Raw genomic sequence first — 21668 nt, 5'->3', positions numbered from 1 at the left:
CAGAGCTTTTGTTGCGATATGTACTGCTTCTTTGACCTCTTTAATTATTTCTTTTTAAAGTTCAGCAGTAATATCTTTTACGAGGTCTTTTTAAACTCTTTTCCTAAAAGAGTAACAAGTTCTTTGAAATCGTCTTTTGATAATGTGGAGACCATTATTTAATGGTGTGTGGGGGTACGTAAACAGAACTTTTTTCTCAATATTCTACTTCGCTTTCTTCAGTTATAAAACTACCTTCACAAGGAGAGATGAATAAATAAGGTTTTTGCTTCTTATAAGCTTCACAAGGGGATGGTTTATTTCGCTCACGTTTCTGCTTTGGATGGTTGTTTATCTTGAAAATCTTGAAACTTCAAAGGATGATAGATCTCATGTAGAAAACGTGCAGTGCACAAAACCGGTACTCTGCACTTCTTACTTTTTGAGTTATCTCCCTTTGTTAATTTTCATACTTTATTTTGTCCGGGCCATTTCTCATAAACTTTAAAAGCTATGGACTTGAACCTTCATAGGATGATAGATTTCATTGAGATTAACTGCAGTGTACAAGAACTGGTACTCTGCATTTCTGATTGTTTGAGTTACTGCCCTTTGTTAATTTTCATACTTTATTTTTGTCCAGGCCATTTCTGCTAAACTATAAAAGCGTTGGACATGAAACTTCATAGGATGATAGATCTCATTGAGATTAACTGCAGTGTACAAGAACTGGTACTCTGCATTTTTTAAATTTTTTTTAGTTATCGCCCTTTAGCGGTGTTAATAAATAGGAAAATACCAAAATGACACCTATACTGTTCACAAAGTGACACATCCGACTCGCGGAGTTCTAGTTGAATTTCCGGACTGCGCATTTGATTGCTTGTTCGCAGAGAAAGCATTCTACAGATGGCATGGTTATTAGTATGCTTGCACTTTTGCACTTTTTCTGAAAGATCAGACTATACTTACCAGGTTGATAATTTCCTGGTTATCTAAGGCTTTTATATTCCCCCTCCCCCTTAACGCTTGCGTTTGGACACTTCACCGGGAGGTACTTAGCGTTAAAAAAATCAATCAAATCTATTGATCAAGAAGATTGTTTCAGTTTGCAAGACCCTCTTCACAGCAATATAAAGCTCAAAGGCTTAACGCAAGGATGCTCGCGTAAAATGGACTCTTGTTGGACCGGCGATGAATAAGTTCAATATATAAAGTTTCAGAAATTTACTTTTATAAAGCCAATATTCTAGAACGAGCCGTTAATAGACAGTTAGTCTGATTTCTTTGCAAATTCGATTTTCTACAAGTTTAGAGGGTCTGTCTTGCACATTATTAAGCCCAAACCCAATCAATATGTCCGTGAAATTTCCGCGTGGCATGGTCGTTTTCTTGACCATCGATTTGTTCTTTGTGTATTTCTTTTTTGTAGCGTAGGGCATTTGTTCCAGTTGCCACCAAGTCGACTTCAGACCTATCTCCACCATCTGCCGACCTTATTTTTGCCAATTTTTGTGTCCTCACTGTAGTACCTATGGTATTTATTGCTGATGTTATTAAAGTTGATCTACTGACATGTAACTTGATATCATTTGTTGGTAACTAACGGGTGGTCTTTTATTTACAATTCACAAAACGTGCCAACAATTAATGTTTAAATTATAAACACAAATATCAATTCAAGATACCTTTTCAAGTGAAATAATATCAATGAATGAAAGTTTAATCAAAATTTATTAAACATTTCTAAGAGACACTGACAACACATTTCCGTTTCTTAACTATGATAAGGACAGAGACAAACTGATTTTTGTGGTACGAACGCTGGTGCCACTTTGTGTATGCAATAAGTTTAAGTTTAAATCGATATATTGGTCATCATTTATATTATGAAATTAATCAATTATAATTTTAGTGCCATAGAATATTACAAATATCAAAACCAAAGCAGTTTATTCGTTCCCCTCTAAGTTTGATACGATCCCGCATTCTGTGGGTTCCGGATCACTGGTCGCGATACTGTCTATACTAGAAAAAAAACCCGGATGAAGGAATTCCGTGGGAGAAAAACTGAAGGTGTTTTCCGTTGGCGGAAAAGCAAACTGTTGGTTTTCAGAGCAAGAATGTTAAAATATAAACATTTTGAAGTGTCACTTCTATTTCTTTAAACTATATAATGTTTTTGAGGAGGGATTTTGAAACATTCGTATTTCTGTTATCTTCTGGAGGCCTGCTGCTTTAAAACTTGTCAACCTAATTGCAAAGTATATGCATTGCTTTTGACTCTGTTGTATAAGATAGCAAACTCCGGGAAACATAAACACGTTTCATAAACTACGAACTCCCGGAATAGCAATCCTTCAAAAATCACAGAATCAAATTTAATAGACCTTCTACACTTGCAATGTGGGTTTGGTTTAAAACATGTTTTACACGGCGCTGAGGTAGCTGTAGAAGTGATTGTAGGATTTTTCACGTGACGCTTTTGTATCACACTATCGCCTAGCAACACCCTGCACAGTATCATACAACACAATGGATTGGTGGCGTCATCGATGACGTCATTTTCTTTTCCTAAAAGAAACAAATCATTAAAGAGAGAAAGGGAGACTTATGATTATTAATATTTGGAATAGTTTGTTTCTAAATACGGTTAATATATCACGTAGCTAGATTACCATAAATACCTTTTAAACAATTTACCTTAAAACATTTTGTTTAAATGTACTATTGTGAAAGATCACAAAAGTTTAAGCTTACAAAGAACATCTGTCATCTCTGTCATTAAAGTTGTAACATGTTTATGAACTTAACTTTTCATAGCAGGTACCATATTTTAAATAATAATAGTCTAGTGTTGAAGAAAAGATAAATGGAATGGAACATCCGTGGCCTGGTGGTTAAGGTAGTAAATTTAAATCATTAGCCCCTCACCGCTGTATGTTCAAATCCCGACAAGAACTTTGGATTCATTAATGTGAGAAAGCTATCCAGCTAGCTTATGGAACATCGGTGGTTCTACTCAGGTGTCCTACCGTGTCTGCAATATCGCACGGAGGCCACCTGAGGTATTCCTCCACCAGTAAAGTTGGAAAGCCATCATATGACCTCTACTGTGATGGAGTGACGTAAAGACGTAAAACCAATAAATAAATAATAATTTAAAATAAATAAACACCTGTATATTGGTCGGCTTTAACTGGATCTTCCGTGAAATAAATTCCTTTCCCTAACATTGAATGCTTGTATTTTTCCATGAAGAAACCATACTTCTGGATTGATGCAATATTCGACACTGGCGTTCCATGGAATAAGTAATGTTCATTTATATCATTGTTTAAGTTCCTTACTAAGAACGGGACACTTTTTAAAAGTTTAGCTGTTTGAATTGGACCAATCTCGGCTGAATATTTCTCAGGTGGAATAAGTTTACCTCCAATGGTTGAAGCAAATTTTTGTATCATTCTTTTACGTTGTGAGTATAAATGAAACACCTCTTTGTTACCAATTAACTTGATGTCAACGATTTTAATTGATGAGTGATATAGACCTTTGGCATCACGTCCGATACCAACTTTTGCAGGTTTCCAGAGCTGTTCAATCATTTTCTTAATTTCATTGGCAACACTAAGATCTTCTAATGGGCGATAGATAGTTTCTGTACTCTTGGATTTCATGATTCTTTGAGCATTAGTTTTGTGTAATACAGTGTCTGAGTTATGACTAGAACGTATTGTTTTTAATCGTATCTTCGTATATTTCATGTAAAGCAATCCCTCTTCCCTCGTATGCATATCTGTAAGAACATAATATTGGATTATTCTCTATTATTTGTGGACGATTAAATTACATCACAATGAATGTTCATTGGTTCTGTTAAAGTTGATTTTTTTTTCAAAAATATTTTTAATATGCATGTACATTTTTAATTTAGTAATTTTTAAAGTTAAGTACTTTTTTTACTTACGTTTCTTGATATACACTATAATAAGAGTCACAAATATTATAGGACTAATGGATGCATTGGCAATACCAATTTTAACAACATATGTCAAATTATTCCAGGAGAACCCAACGTCTTGTCCTACCATCAACACATATATGACGTATCCCATAACGTGGACCCCACCTGAAATGCAATAAATACAATTAATGGACCATTCAATGATAATTACGGTTCATACAGAACAGTGCGATGGGACAATCCTGCCGTTTCTCCCAAAATTCCGGGCCAATTCGGTGGTTTTGTTATTTGCGCCAAAGTTAAGCGAAAATGTCTAACTCGTAGTGCAGGGAGCAATAAGTGCGGGTTTTTCTGGTCTGAATGTTAATGCAGGGCGGTAATTTTACTGGTGAGTTGATAGTTTCAAGGTTATTGTGCCTGGAATTCTCTGAGTATAAAGATATTTATTTTTATTGATTACATTTGTAGTACATAATTATATTATACATGTTTATTGTACATTTGTATACAGTACTAATATAGAATATCTATTTACTGAATGTATTATTTAATTTCTGTTTTAAATTCAACATTTCGTAATATTAACAGTCCTAACGTTTTCTTAACAAACTAAACAAAACCTATTATTTTAAGGCATTTTTCGCATTTGAATTTGTAAAAAAAACAAAACTCCAGATTAAGTTGATGTACAAATTCACAATGCAAGTTATATTAATAAAAAAAGGATGATTAAAACATGTACGTTTTTAACTAGGACAGATTGAGTGAAATAACGGCTATCAAATAACACCGTTTTTCCCCTCCATTTTTCATTTACCACAAAGAATCTCGTAAAATATAAAATATAACTGACATAATAGCAATGATATTATATCTAGATCAATATTATGCTAATTTCAAGTTATAGTCGGGTAAAAACATGTTGCTCCGTGTTATAGCACGCGCCCTAGTTTCGCTAATGACATTGCAAAATAAAGGGGAAAAGTAGTCCCGGTTTTTAACGGCATATGTTACAGAATCATTTGTCATTGTTAGTACATACTACATGTATATGACTAACAGTCGACTTCAGAATGGGAAGGTGTAGTTTTAAATTCTCTACTTCAATGAAACAAGGATTGATATACCCTTTTATGATTACCAGATTTCTCCACATAAGTAAAAGACGAAAAGTCGCCCTGTTGTTGTTTGTTACCGCTTAGACATTAAATGAAGCAAATATTTTTAATCAAAATTGCATAAAACATGCAAAATATCCATTTTTTGTAAATATAGATCATTTTTTAAAGTTACATCTACCTTTCTAAAGTTTTTTTCTAAAATGTATACACTCATGCAAAGGGTTTTAGCATAATCTATCTTCTTACACAAAGGTGTTTTTAACCGAGCAAACTACTATTGAACAAAAGTACAGCAGCCGACAACAAAAGCGTGTATACATTTAACAAAATATAAATTTTGTATTAAGTCATATCAGATGTTGAAGGCAAGCGTTAAAGTATATGGTATTGTGTTACGTTAAAAGTTTACTTACATTTGAAAATAAACGCTGTAACTGCAACCCTATCCAGTGCTCGTTCCCTCAAATTACACAGCCTCTTTGTTGAGAAAAGAGGCAAGATGGTTACAGGTGTATAAATGAACAATGTGAGAAGTAAATGCCAGAACAGGGCAACATAAACGAACGCCATGACCGACGGATAATCTGCAAGCAAACGGACATATAGTTTCGGCGATCAATTATATATAATGTTGTTGTTTTTTTCTCTTCAAACTCGTTATTCGCCTAAATTAAAAGTAATATTTTATAACCAAACAGAAAATGTCGCATCAAAGTTTATATTTTCAAAATAATATATGTTTAATAAAACTTTATATTTTCTATGTGCACAGCAGCTAAGATTTAGCTACATATATATTCATAGCGTTCTGTAAATATATTGTCATTTTTGAAGGACGTTGTTTATATATGAACTGTATAAATATTAATGCTAATCAAAATATGTACATTTGTATAGCATTTAAATCATAAGAAAACCTATACAAATTCGGCATTCTTGCTTTGGTAATGACAATCATCTTTAGCGCAATTTCTGCATAGAAAAAAATTATCTTAGTAACAAATGCAGTTACAAGAGTAATTTAAACTTAAATAGGAAGTTAGAATTTTGAATAAAAATAGAAAAAAAACTTACCTGTATACGAAACTAAACAAGTTCCATTATTAATTTTAATATTACACGACAATATTCGTATTTCCATGATATATCCAGTTATTTCCCTGCGTATATGTAATTTTCCATATTCGTCATATAGTTCGTCAGAGATGGAAAACATTCCTATTTCCGCCTCGTATGGTCTACTGGAAGGGACACCGTCCTTATAATGGAATCCGCCATATATATCAAATAATAATAGAGACAATAACGTGTAACAAAATATAAACAAAAAATAACATATACATAAACGTCTCTTCTCGTTTGATACTGACATTCTAAATGTGGCGGTTTATTTGTCGTAAATTTCTTCCTGCTATTTTTAGATATTTTAATCGAGCACTATCTAATTTGCATGATTTATAGCATCCTTTTTTGTAACTATATATTTATATGTTAGATCTAATTATAACGCTACAGGTTCAAAAATAGGACAAATATATCTCGCACACACTGACAAGTTAATTTATTTTAAAGAAAGTCACCTACTATGCGTATTAATACAGCATTAATATAATGATATTCACAAAACTGTAATGATATACATTCGGATGTCGGAAGTAATAACACGCCGTGTAAACATACGCCATAAAAATAGTCCTGCATTTGCTTTTATTCATACGCTGACACAAAGGAACATTATTAATTTTTTATAACGGCTGTGCTATTTTTCAAAATGACAGGCTACCCTATGCTTCTGTATGGTTTTAATAATAGATATTAACAGATAAGAGAAATACTGTTTAAAATGCCCCATCTATTAACATAATTAATTGAGATGCATTTTGCGGAAAAATATTATATTTCGTTTGAAATTATGATTAACGACGATGACGATATTCAACAGCATAAATAAGTCATACAAAATAAGAATTTTAATCTCATGGCAGTTATTTTTTTCTCGTTTTTTTTTTTTTTTTTTTTCAAAGAACAGAACAAAACAGAAATTTATAACGACGTGTCCAAAGTAGATAATCTACAATACATTCATTATACATGTAGTCAAATCTATTGTACATGGATATCACATTTTACGTATACACTAATTTTATGACAACAAACAAACAAACAAACATGATATAGGGTGCAAATGATTATCATTTTGTATTCTATCTATAAAGTATAATGGACTCTCCCTTCTTTGTATTTGGAATTGTTAATGATCATATGAGAGGGAGAGGTCATTACCAAAATGATATTTTCAAATATAAGAAAATTGCTTATGATTTGTCTGCCTTTCAATCGAGAAATTGTTGGCTCGAGCCCGACTAGGACCACGACCATGTTTCCTTACATGGCACCAGTACTGGTTTGTTCGAGGAAATGAACCTGAAAATGCTTCGAATAAGTTCTAAGCTTCAATTACAATCTTTAAAATATACATGTTAAGTTTGTACAAATTTATTTAGTTCGACTGAGTTGGAAGCTATAAGCTTTTTGAAACACTCGAATCCGTGCCTGGAACTAGCCAGTTGTTAGCAATGAGTGTAAGGACCTTGCTCAAGGAAACAACGGTTTGCCCCCAAACCCACGCGGTAAGCTATCCTTACATTACTATTTCAACCGTTAAACATTCGGCCACGCTATTTAGCAAACAATAAATATGATTAATCTTGTCAGATTTTCGATATTGATGGCAAAGAGGAAGTTATCGCGGATAGAAGGCTTAGTAATAATACATTTTCTAACATGGATTGCCTTAACTTGAGTCAGTTTGTATGTACTTCTTCTGCTCCTATTATGTCACGTGACCAGAATAGTAGTATACAAGTGTATGCTGTGTATGTTCAACTGACTAAGATTTCTTCGTAGATTTTTGTGAGGGTATTTAATCAACAGTAAATCATTAGTAACGAATACATACATTTAAGTGTAAGGAAATTTTTAATATACAAGTATACAATTACAAATTAGCATAAAGGATGAGAGTATAAATTGGAGCTTTTGATTTATGCACGTAATTATAAAACGAATGAGTTCATAATGATACATTTAATAACATTCATGAAAGATCCTGTATGTTGTGATTAAGGTTGTTACCACACTTAAGTGAAATTTTATATATGTACATAATTATGCTTCTAAAACAATTTCCAAACGTCGAAGAATATTTTAAATATGTACTGCGAATATTTGGCCACATTATATGTAATCAATAAAATATATGCACTCATTTCTTATTGAACTTATTGAAAAAATTTGACTTAGACTTTATAGACAATAAATTTCTAATAATCTCCCTTTATTAACATGAAATGTAAAGTCGGTAATATCTTTACAAATAATGCTTTTTGGAACTTACAATATTGATAAATCTTCATTTGAGCATTATATCTATGATATAAAACTATAAAAAATGAGTTACAGGATCTTTAAACAACCTTTTTCATTACATTAATTTTTTTAATTGGTAAGCGGTCGCTGGTACGATCCTTGGGCGGGGCAAAATTTCTCTGTGACAAATTGTTCTCGGACCTTGAGACTTGAATCTAATGGCCATTCCCACTTACCGCTGATTCAGAAAATCTTATATTGTAGATCTTTTACTTTATCTGTTATGCAGAACTATTTTGATGAAAATATGTCACAATTTTTGCTAGCATATCAGGAAACTTACAAGAACTACATTAGAAAATATGTATTATTGGATCCTGGAACGCAATGTAAGTTTATTATTCAAACAGAAAAAATATATAACGAAAAAATGCAAAACACCCCCCCCCCCCCCAAAAAAAAAACCCTATTAGTTCTAACAAACGAATGTCACGTGATTGCCCACCCTGTATTCAGATCAGAGAAATATTATATCAGACTTCTACATTCACATATAATAAATATTTTATATCCGAAATTTGAGCGCAAGTAAATCTCAAATTAAATTTTAAGAAAAATATATTTTTAGATATTTTTTTAATATTCCCTCGTTATTTATTCATGACTTCATGTAACGACTATTTTTGTATACATGTCACAGGGTCATTTTGTGAATACTCTGTATTTCATACCCATACTCTATATCATTCCCCTATCGTCTCTTTTTCAATCATTCATAGCATTATTCATCTTTATACTAATAACTTCATTTTATCAGTAACACGTTGACGGGCCTCATTCAATTCATTTTCAACTTCGGTCACGCTAACTTTAACGCATGCGCTAATAAGAAAGGAGAATCTTACAGCGAGAGCTGTTGTGTTCTTCATTGAACCCTTGTTTCTATTTTATTGTGTGCAAGTTCCTCTTCGAGCGGACTTTCCTCCCGAGTGAGAACTCACGTATATCCGTGACATAAAACCTATTAATTATTTAAAAAAGTACGAGTATTAACAAACTTTTCCAAAATTCTGTGGACTAGAAAATGTAATTTTTTTAAAAATTATAACAACAAGTAATGTATGGCGGTAAAGTATTTATTCCATTGATAATAATAATACTTCCAACACTTTATCAAGCATTTATAAACCATAGATAATAAGAATGACATAGCTCTGATTAAATATAGCACCATAAGAATTAATATTTCTGAACTCAGTCTTAAAGTTAAAACTAATTCAGATCCTATTTCAAACTTCAGTGAAAAAGATTCTATTTCAACAAAAAACAATGTTTCGCTGAAGCATTTATTTAAAGGCCCATTATGCCCCAGAAATCCTTTTATTCACATATCTCGAAGCTTTTTTTGTCGTATTATAGTTTCCAAAAAGATAGTCATTGGTCATTTAGTTGCATTTTGCTTTTTAGAAATTTGTACAGTAATAGTGATTTCGTATTTTGTATGGAAGTCGAAATATTGCTCTGTTCACTTTTGCTAACTTTAAGACAAATAATTTCACATTCTGTGTTACATTGTTTTTGCTTATAAGTATCTGAAATGCTCTAAAATTATTTTTTAAACCTCATAATACGTATATTTGCCCTTCCTAATATAGGAAAAATATTCATTTCTGAGGCATACTGTGCCTTTAATTGATGATACACCTTTCAACTCTTTTATTTATAAGGCATGAATAAGTCATAAATAATATACAATCGCATAGCTCTGATTAAATAAAACACAATAAGTTTTCCCATATTTCTGAACTCAGATTCGAGTTTTGAACGTTCGAGTAGAGAAAAGAACGTCCAAAAAAAAAAAAAAAAAAAAAAAAAAAAAAAGGAGAAAATATCACAGACTCGGTTTGATTGAGCCTATTCATGGACGGTAGTAGAAAGTAAGAGCTACCGTCCACGACCCCGCTCCCCAGCACGGCTTCAGCAGAATATAACATTATATCATGGTAATGGTGAAATTTGGGCAGATGTGTCCATACGGTGGTTATCATGTAACCTTCAATGTAATGTTTCATATCGTGAGTGCAGGTCACTTTCGCTGTTAGTGATAATGAAATCATTTCTACGGTCATTCGCTTGGTATCTCTGCTCTGGCATAAAAAGAAATTATCAGTTCCTTGCGAAAATGAAGACAACTAGTACGGGTAGGTAAACTGCTTGACACTGTGCTCTAGTGAATTCAATGTGGCCTACTACCGTGATCCGGACACAGAACCTTGGGGGTAAGATCCTGCCCCCAACGTGATACGCCCTTGTAAACACTCTATCAAAACTATTTTAATATTAAAACACGAATGAAACTGGTTTTCAAACAAATTTTACATAATTATATGAAAAAAATACCGGATCCGGAGTGAAAACTTCCAACACGACCACATCGCAGCATACTGTTTGCATGCAAGTAATAAGAGATGTAAATTTTAGTTTAAAAAACCTACACATGTCACTTAAGCAATTAGAAATAAGAATTGCAACTTGATAATAAGACGAGATCAACTTGAACAATCAAGCGTCTGCTGTACAACCAATCAAGGCTAGGTTGTCGTTGTTTTTGTTGTTGTCGCATTCTCAAATAAAATTTAAGCGATATTCTACAGTACTCTTTTATACAACACTGCAAATTCTGGGAAGCAATACGATGTGTCATAAACGATGAATTCCCTAAAGATTACTCCGTCATAGATCACAGAATCAAATTTTGTCGAGTCTTTGCAGCAACAGTTTGGCTCTGGTGTTAAACACCCTTTACATGGTGCAGATAATGTTTTGGTGGGGATTTTGTTGTTGTGTTTTACAATGACAAAGTTTCCTAGCATCACTCGACATACTAATATACAACATTGTTCACTAGTACTCTCTCTTCTCCTACCTGAAATATAGGAAGTTATTATAAGAGTATCATGTATCCAATCAGATTAAAATCAGTTCTAAAATAACGCTACGCATAAGGATCTGACTACAACCAATAGGTTGTCACCTCGTAATCTTTGAAACAATCACCGACGAGCTTAGCGATGCGGTTTCTAATTTTCACCCCTGAGAAACCAATACTGAGTAGTAGGTAGTTTTCATGGCGTTGTCAATAAAGCCGGCAAGACAGGCAAAACAATCTTTCCCATTAAAATTTGAGTCTATTATTTCCAGTTTATTTGTTAAAACTTAATTAAAAATAAAATAACAAAAATAAAAGCTTTAGACAGCGATATTTTGATACTTCGTCTAATGCTTATCCGTAAAGGACGATTTGTTTGATGGCTAAAAATAGTTGTCTCCGGAAATCCGAATCACAATATAAGCGGCAATCAGATCTATATGCAAGAAATAAGTAAATTTGAAATTTAGTTATATTGATCATGTATCAGGTCTGGTATGTGTAAAACCAAAACCAAAAGTACCCCTCTACAACATGGCGCTCTTCCTACCCATACGGACTACCTTACAAGTCAATGTCTATTTTGTCCCATTAAAGAAGCCATTACAAATGCATACCATATCGGTAAGGGCATTTATTTACGGGCTGTCCATTCGCCTATGAAATACGTCGGTGCTCCTCCCCTACACCCACATTTATTTAACTAAATGATTAGGTGACGGAAACTTGTGCTGGTCAACCTGTTAAGGGCAGGGATTTTTGTCTATCTCGACAAAACATGTTAATTGTGTTTGGGAGGTTTATTTGGATTTTAAGTATTATTAATGCATATTTTGTTCCCTTAAATTACTATGTTTATATTGACACATTACATCAATGCAAATTTATTTTAAAATGTCATGTCAGTTAGGTTCAACTAAGTGGGAAAATGGAAAGGAATGGCATGTTTAATACGCTGTATGGAACAAAAAGGGAACTCGATTAGCTCGAACCACAACATTTTTGCGTGTGAACGTTACACTTTACCATTGACCTATTCTGCCTAGATATAGTACAAAGACACATAAATATTTCCGGTACAATATAACGATCTATGTACATGTATTTCCCCTTGTTGTTATGACGATTTTAACATATTGGTAATAAAGCTAAATATACATGTACCATAACCAACAATCGGATATATTCTATGCAAAATAGGGAGGTAAAGATATCTGAAAATTATCTTTCTGACATCTTTTGTAAAACGAATCTCTCAAACACGATGTGATACTTTACCTGTGTACTGGTCGGCTTTAACAGGGTCCTCTGAAAAGTAAACCCCCTTTCCAAGTTGAGAATACCGATATTTTTCAAAATCAAGTCCTTCTCGTTCAATGGATTCAAGATGGTCGAAAGGAATCCCGTGAAATAAGTAAAATTCATTGACATCACTGTTTAGCCTTGATTGTAAACAAGAATTACTTTTCACAAAGGCTTCTGTTAGAACAGATTTTATTTTCGGAAAGTCACTGGGAGATGTCAGTTTACAGCCGCATTTACAAATCATTTTCTGGATCTCCATCTTTTTCTTTAAGTAAGCCCGATACGCGTTCTCGTTTCCGATTGGTTTAGTCTCGGTTATGTTAATTGCCGAATGACGTAATCCTTTTGCGTCACGTCCAAAACCGACCAATTCCGGTCTCCAAATTTGTTTAACCATTTGTTGTATTTTACTAGCACAAGTAGCAACGTTTTCACTTCCTTGTATTGATAGAGTTTGCATGGACAATGTTTCGTCTTGCATATCTATTTCATTGGCTATTCCGTCATCCGACCCGATGCTTTCTAACCGAGAAATGCCAAATTTTGCGTAAATAAAGCCGTTTGTCTTCACGATGTTTTTCCCTGAAAAAAATAGAAAAAAATACTTGATCGGTTTACTGTTGAAATGTTCTTAAAAGCACAGTGCGCATATGAGTTGAAATAATATTTTCTTCTTGAAGACAACAAAAGTGAAAAGATTATTTTTAGCAAAGGCGCACTTTTTGGGCTTGTCGTTTTTGTTTTATTTTTGTTTTTTTACATGACGGAACTGAAACTAATTTTTCGAGATTAATGTCTATTATACTACTTGTACGCAAAATTTCAGATAATTCCTTCGATCCGGTTTTTCCTTAATGATTATTAAAATTGTGAAAAAATGATCTATACTCAAATCGGACTAAGATTAACTCAGAAATACGATTTGCAATATATTTCTGGGTATATTTCTCAATAATATTTGGAAAATTGTTAGGTTTCAAGTGTCCCCTCCAATCTATGTAAGAATTTCAAATCTTTATAGAATTTTGGGCCATAGTGGAGTTCCTTTAAAAATATAATCATATTTCAATGTAAATGAAGTTGAACGTGCAATAAATTGTATTAAATTTGTAAAGTGTAAATAAATCGACCACATTGTAAATAAATTTATCTTTAAAGCGTATAAAGCTATATCTGATATAATATTAACAGTAAATAATGATGTTTTCACAACCCAATGGTCGTTGGTTGAAAGATTCGTAATTTAATGCATTATATATTAATGTTTTCTTGTACAATAACATAATAAAATGTTCCGGAACAAAATATTTCTGCTGCTTTTTAGTAGGTTTGACGATGATTTTAGCATGTCTGACTCGCTTTAAAAAACTATACTGACAAATAGTTCGTTTTCATTCCTGGTATTATGTAATCATTTTCACAATATATAAACAGAAAACTTTCAAACCACAGACACCAAATATATAGCTTTATTTACTTAGATACCTGGTCGAAACATGTTTATGGCATGACATGATCATATTACAGCTTTCAAGATTGCAAATAAATAAAACGTGTCTTGATATATTTATTTTTTGTCATATAAAACATTCAAGGTGTATTATTTACACAAATATCGTAGCAGTTGCTAATACCCGTCTTATATTTTATAGTTTGTTTTTGTTAGGTTTTTCAGTTAAACCGACATTGTCATAATCATATGAAAGCTTTCCTAACTTACTGGTCGAGAAAGATCTCAGGTGCCCCTTCGTGCAATATTTCAGCCACGAGCGGGCACCTGAGTAGAATCATGTAAGCTGACTGGATAACTTCCTCACATGAAAGAATCCAAAGTCCTTGGCAGGATTTGAACCCATAGGGTTAAAATAATAAGTTGATGTTGATATTTTATAGTTTGATTTTTGATAGTTAAAAGATGATGATCTATGAAACATCATTCAACTACTGGTTGAGAATGATGCAGTGTTGTGATATTTGACGAGCGGGCCATCATCATGATGATGATAATTCAATGATATAATATAATAATTATAAAACAACCTCGTTCGTGAGCTAGTAAAATGAACACAATTGAAACGAATGGCGTGACCAGAACATTGGCAAATCCTATGAAGAAAATCGGTGACAGGTCATGCCAGCTGAAGCCGTCAGCTTTTCCCGCAAGTTCTGCATATAGCACGTGAGCAATGACGAAAAGGATGTCTGAAATGAAAAGCATTGATTGGTTGATGTCCATTACACTACAAATCAAAATCTGAACGTTATATCACACAATAAAGTGCCTAGTATATCAACGTGTTCATGGTTTTTTATACTGACCTGGAGATCATACTCAACCAATTTGATGATGGTATGCCTGTTTATCAACCTGAAGTTATCTATCTAATGGTGATACGCCGTAAATCAACCTGATGATCTGGTTTATTAACCTGACAATGGAACCTTGTATACTAACCAGATGATGTTACCTGGTATATCAACCTGATGATGGTACCTGGTATATCAACCTGATGATGGTACCTGGTATATCAACCTGATGATGGTACCTGGTATATCAACCTGGTGATGTTACCTGGTATATCAACCTGATGATGGTACCTGGTATATCAACCTGATGATGGTACCTGGTATATCAACCTGGTGATGGTACCTGGTATATCAACCTGATGACGGTACCTGGTATATCAACCTGATGATGGTACCTGGTATATCAACCTGATGATGGTACCTGGTATATCAACCTGATGATGGTACCTGGTATATCAACCTGGTGATGGTACCTGATATATCAACCTGATGATGGTACCTGGTATATCAACCTGATGATGGTACCTGGTATATCAACCTGGTGATGTTACCTGGTATATCAACCTGATTGATGGTACCTGGTATATCAACCTGATGATGGTACCTGGTATATCAACCTGATGATGGTACCTTGGTATATCAACCTGATGATGGTACCTGGTATATCAACCTGATGATGGTACCTGGTATATCAACCTGATGATGGTACCTGGTATATCAACCTGATGACGGTACCTGGTATATCAACCTGATGATGGTACCTGGTATATCAACCTGATGATGGTACCTGGTATATCAACCTGATGATGATTGTACCTGGTATTATCAACCTGATGATGTACCTGGTATATCAACCTGATGATGTTACCTGTATATCAACCTGATGATGGTACCTTGGTATATTCAACCTGATGATGGTACCTGTATATCAACCTGATGATGGTACCTGGTTATCAACCTGATGATGGTACCTGGTATATCAACCTGATGATGGTACCTGGTATATCAGCCTGATGATAGTACCTGGTATATCACCCTGATGATGGTACCTGGTACATCAACCTGATGATAGTATCTAGTATATCAATCTGATGATGATACCTGGTATATCAATCTGATGATGGTACCCGGTATATCAATCTGATGCTGTTCCTGGTATATCAACCTGATGATGGTACCTGGTATATCAACCTGATGATGGTACCTGGTATATCAACCTGATGATGGTACCTGGTATATCAACCTGATGATGGTACCTGGTATATCAACCTGATGATGGTACCTGGTATATCAACCTGATGATGGTACCTGGTATATCAACCTGATGATGGTACCTGGTATATCAACCTGATGATGGTACCTGGTATATCAACCTGATGATGGTACCAGGAATATCAACCTGATGATGTTAAATGGTATATCAACCTAATGTTGGTACCTGATGATGGTACCTAGTATACCAACCTGATGATGGTACCTAATATATCAACCTGATGATGATACCTGGTATATCAACCTGATAATGGTACCTGATATATCAACCTGATGATGGTACTTGGTATATCAACCTGAACATGGTACCTGATATATCAACCTGATGATGGTACCTGGTAATTCAACCTGATGATGGTACCCGGTATATCAACCTGATGATGATACCTGGTTATCAACCTGATGATGGTACCTGGTGTATCAACCTGATGAGTGGTACCTTGGTATATCAACCTGAATGATGTAACTTGGTATATCAACCTGATGATGGTACCTGATATATCAACCCTGATCATGATACCTGGTATATCAACCCTGATGATGGTACCTGATATAACGGTCAACCTGATGATGGTACCTGGTATATCAACTTGATGATAGTACCTGGTTTATCAAGCCTTGATGATGATACCTTGGTATATCAACCTGATGATGGTACCTGGTATATCAAACCTGATGATGGTACCTGGTATATGATCCCTGATGATGGATAGATATAAGATCTGATATACCAACCTGATGATGGTACCTGGTTGTATCAACTTGATGATGGTACCTGATATACTTCAACCTGATGATGGTACCTGATATATCAACCTGATGATGGTACCTGGTATATCAACTTGATGATAGTACCTGGTTTATCAACCTGATGATGGTACCTGGTATATCAACCTGATGATGGTACCTGGTATATCAACCTGATGATGGTACCTGGTATATCAACCTGATGATGGTACCTGATATATCAACTTGATGATGGTACCTGATATATCAACCTGATGATGGTACCTGATATATCAACCTGATGATGGTACCTGATATATCAACTTGATGATGGTACCTGGTATATCAACCTGATGATTGTACCTGGTATATCAACTTAATGATGGCACCTGATATATCAACCTGATGATTGTACCTGGTATATCAACTTAATGATGGTACCTGGTTATCAACTTAATGATGGTACCTGGTTATCAACCTGATGATGGTACTTGGTATATCAACCTGATGATGGTACCTGGTATATCAACCTGATGATGGTACCTGGTATATCAATATGATGATATAACCTAGTATATCAACTTGATGATGGTACCTGGTATTTCAACCCAACGATCGAAAATGGCACACTAACTGGACGATAATGGCTGGTATACCAATCAGATAAATGTACCTGGTATAGCAACCGAAACGATGTTGCCTGATATACAAACCAGATATTGTGCCTAATACACTGTCAAAATTTAATGTATTCAAAGCAATGCTTTTACAAAAAGTTTCAAACGAGAATAGCACAGTTATATGATTATTATGAATTATTTTCATTAGCGAAATATTTTGGTTGTTTATTAAATAAATCGCACACCAAAAAAAAAAAATAATAAAATGAAAATAATAAAAAAATAAATGAATAAATAAAAAATGACAATAATAAAAACAACTAACATATTGTCACTATAAATGTAAATACAGCCTTGAAAAGTAACTTCCGTCGTCTGGTTGACCGACAAAGTATATACGCCATTCCAACCATACTTGATATATAAAAGCTAAACAGCAGGACCAACGTCACAACTATATACTTCATCTCAGAGGGATTTGCTGAAATGTTAGTAAGTAATAATAACAGAAAACCATGTAGGTATTACACGCGTAAAAAGTATTTTTATCACGCGACTTAACACCTCCCAAATACACTTGTTTAAACGCATTTGCCTTTAAATCGATGATTTCCCAAATTACTGATTTGCCACATGTATTGAAAAAGAGACTTTTTTCATTATACTGGAATAATGAAATATATGGGAAATTATCAATAAAAAGGTATTTAAGTTGAAACCATATGCATATTGAATCCCCTTTTTCTAGTGTTATAAAACCAATGCGTATTTCTTTATATTACACGCGTGTAATGTAACAGCACTGTTGTTCTATGTTAATCGTCTGTTATAAATGAAATAAACAAGTTGAAATGAATTGTTTTGAGTAAATAGACATGTGATAAAGAAAGGACCCGACATTTGTTGTCAGCTGATATTAAAAACGTCTATTCTATGAAACTCGTCAGAAAGCTCACCACCAAAGGGTCGCTTAATTACATTTTCATGAACACGTTTCATAAAAGTTACCACTCATGTCATTTCCTACACACTTGAACCCCCGTTCAACGGTTGCGAGTGCAACAAATGGTTGCAGGACTATTTTTTTTTACAAGATTTGTACTTTGGAAAGTTTTTTCATTCATGTAAGTTATTGCTGTCAAAATGGCGCATAGCTGTTTTACCCGCAACATTCTGGATGAATGATATAACATAACTATGGGTATAACGTTTAACTTTAGCTAATTCAAAACACACCTTTTCAATTTATGCTCACCGATGAAATACTATATTTGATTGGTAAAAATATAATCCATATCACTCAATAGATTATCCCCACACTGTGACTTACATAACTTAGCCGAACTTTTTAATGGTGTGGGAATTTATTTGTATGATTGTGTAACATTAAAACATTCCTTGTTTTAAGTTCTTTATAGTTCTTTTAATTCCATGTGTTACACTGCAATTATGACTCTGAACTTTGTACAAACTCAATTAAACCGAGTCTTCAAGTTTCATGTAATTTTGATGTGATTGATTCTTCGGAGGGATCACAGTTTTTCAAGATTTTTTATCTTGAATTATGCTCTATTTTTGTTAGTGTCACCTCTGATGTCATTTTCCACGTGCATTTATCTCATTTCTCAGTGAGCTTTAAAATTACATATCATATTCAGTCAAAACAGACAAATATCTTCTATTTATATTTTATCATTTTCCCCTCAGTAAACCCCAATTTTAACACGGATAAGATCTTTTTGCAATTTTGTTCAATCTCTTTTTGTAACATGAAGTATAGTTAACCAATCAATGTGTACATCATATAAAGTCATGCTTAATGATCATAAATAAATTACATTTTGGTGTGTTAATATTTTATGTTAAACTACTAAGTACGTATGTCTGTCCAATATCTCGTTGATCATATAATTATTTAAGACAGGCTGATGTTCAACTGTTTAATTTATGATTGTTCAATTGATAAATTTTTCTGCATTGCAAAAAAAACTACTTTTCAAAGTCTGGAAAACAACCTAACAAAACACGCAGACAATGCTTAAAAATGCTTGTAAAAAGAAAAAAAATGTTGTTGACCCAATGCAACATTGGTATGTTTTTGTGGTATTAATTTTACATACGTATAGTTTATTGTCGCTGTAAACTCGGAATAAAGAGTTTAATAAAGGTTGAAGAAACCAAGCAACTGTATGTTGTAAAATTGCTTTTTTGATCAAAATCTGTCATGCTTAACTATATTTTAATACGTTATTAAATCCAAATCAAAACTACATGTCCCTAATGTTTGTTTTGATGGTAGATTTACGCTTAGAAGGTGTGTGTTGGGGGAGTCGGTGGCAGGGGTATGTTGGGGGGCATGCAAATGAAATTACTTCAATGTATCGCAGGATTTTTCTTTATTCTAAACCACCAAAGTGCATCTTGAATAAAACATTTCCATTGTGATTACATTGTTTAACAAACCAATTGATGAATAATTTGATACTTGTATTTGGGATGCTTATTGCTATATTTTCATTCAAATATATTTTGTAACATGGGTCTAAGACCTGGGTTAAAACATCAATAACATGAAACTTTGAGTATATTTAAAAAGTTGAAACTACTGACCTTTCTTTTGTAATGAACAGTTACTTATTGCACTGTTGTTTGCATTTGCAACACATCTCAAGGTCTCTGCTCTATTTATATATCCCGTGACTTCCTCCTTTACCAACAGAGTTCCATTTTCCTCACGGCTGTCTTTGTAAACATTATACAAAGAGACATCACCTGTGAAATACGCGCCGTACACAAACAGGGAAACAAGTACGTAAAATAAATGCGTGCATATATAGCCAATTATCACAATCCTCTGTTTAACAGACATATTGTCTTTTAAACTCTTTAAAGACTTATAAGCTGTTTTCTTTATTACGCGAGCTGTATTAGATATCCGTCACTGCAAACTTTATATTATAATAATGATGAATATATACCCTAAGAGACGCGTACGTGTTTAACAATACTTGTTTTTAAATCCGGTTATATATGTATGAAGACTTACTTTATATAGTAATTTGACTTCCTAGTAGGGCTGATAATACAAGTATTTAGTAGAATATCAAGGTTACACGAGCATTCGAGTGAGAAGTTTGCGATCAATGAACGCTTTAAAATAAACGGATATTTACGCCCAGACGAGCGTATAAGACGGGGTAAACATCGAGGAAGCATGATAAAATGCACGTATCTCATGAAAAGGACACCACGGGTATCTCTATACGATTTTTTACCCACCGTTATATATATATTGTTTATATCATTATGTTAAAGATGATGTATAATATACAAATCTTTATTTAGTGTTTATCTGTTAATTTAGTGAAACATTATTTTTGCATTATTCTAAAATTTACCGAATCACGTTTACTTTGATAAATCAGCTCCTATTAATCGATCTAGTAGATCGGAAGTATATACATGTAAAAAATAATCTCAATCACTAATTCGGTATGCGTTCTTTAGTAAGCATTTCCAGAATTTAAATTCGTTGAACGTTTGAGTTCTTGACTAATGAACATAAAGCTTAATGTAGCTGTATGTTCTGTTCGGTATGCACATGAAAGAACCTAAGATATTCGGCATGATTGGACCCAACCGAACGGCAAAAAGAGATAGTGTACGCATAGTCTAAAACAAACTGTATGTTGCGGTCAATCAGATTTTACTTGGGATAACACAAAGACCAAAAATTAATGTGTTTTTTTTCCAGTGATGATAGTAAAGTAAAAATATTGCAACATATCTCGCTGCTATTATTATGACTGGATTAGAAACAAAACAAAGTGGGCGACATTTTTATCGTTTAACTTTATTCTGTTGGATTATATTGGCATCGACAATCTCTGATTTAAGAGGGAACAGCTACTTTTTAACGTGCTCAGAAAAAAGAACTAGTACACTAGACCTCTGTTTTTGAAGTTTTATACGAAGTGGTAGTTAACGTTTTGGAAGCGGTGACGGGATCGTTAAACTTGCAATCCCGCATAAGTAGTGATACACTGTTGTCAATGTGCCCAGTATCACTAGGCTTG

At 33.7% G+C, this 21668-nt stretch overlaps 2 protein-coding genes across 2 annotated transcripts; both read right to left on the bottom strand.

Annotated features, from left to right (window-relative positions):
* Positions 1-1191: 1191 nt before the first annotated feature.
* Positions 1192-6806, bottom strand: LOC132713455 (uncharacterized). Its single transcript, XM_060696064.1, has 5 exons — positions 6139-6806; positions 5478-5648; positions 3947-4108; positions 3158-3775; positions 1192-2553 (listed from the first exon to the last, which is right to left on the bottom strand). The coding sequence occupies exons 1-5, from the start codon at positions 6434-6436 to the stop codon at positions 2228-2230; spliced, it is 1575 nt and encodes a 524-aa protein (XP_060552047.1). The 5' UTR covers positions 6437-6806; the 3' UTR covers positions 1192-2227.
* Positions 6807-12602: 5796 nt separating this feature from the next.
* On the bottom strand, positions 12603-20545 carry LOC132713453 (uncharacterized). The gene is made up of 4 exons (XM_060696063.1): positions 20203-20545; positions 17918-18073; positions 14708-14869; positions 12603-13249 (listed from the first exon to the last, which is right to left on the bottom strand). Exons 1-4 carry the CDS (start codon positions 20459-20461, stop codon positions 12618-12620), a joined length of 1209 nt encoding a protein of 402 aa, XP_060552046.1. The 5' UTR covers positions 20462-20545; the 3' UTR covers positions 12603-12617.
* Between the last annotated feature and the right edge of the window lie 1123 nt (positions 20546-21668).

Source organism: Ruditapes philippinarum, unplaced genomic scaffold (assembly GCF_026571515.1).
Source record: "Ruditapes philippinarum isolate M1 unplaced genomic scaffold, ASM2657151v2 ctg6163_1_1_1_1, whole genome shotgun sequence".
Lineage (NCBI taxonomy): Eukaryota > Metazoa > Mollusca > Bivalvia > Venerida > Veneridae > Ruditapes > Ruditapes philippinarum.
This window is presented reverse-complemented; position numbering and strand designations above follow the sequence as displayed.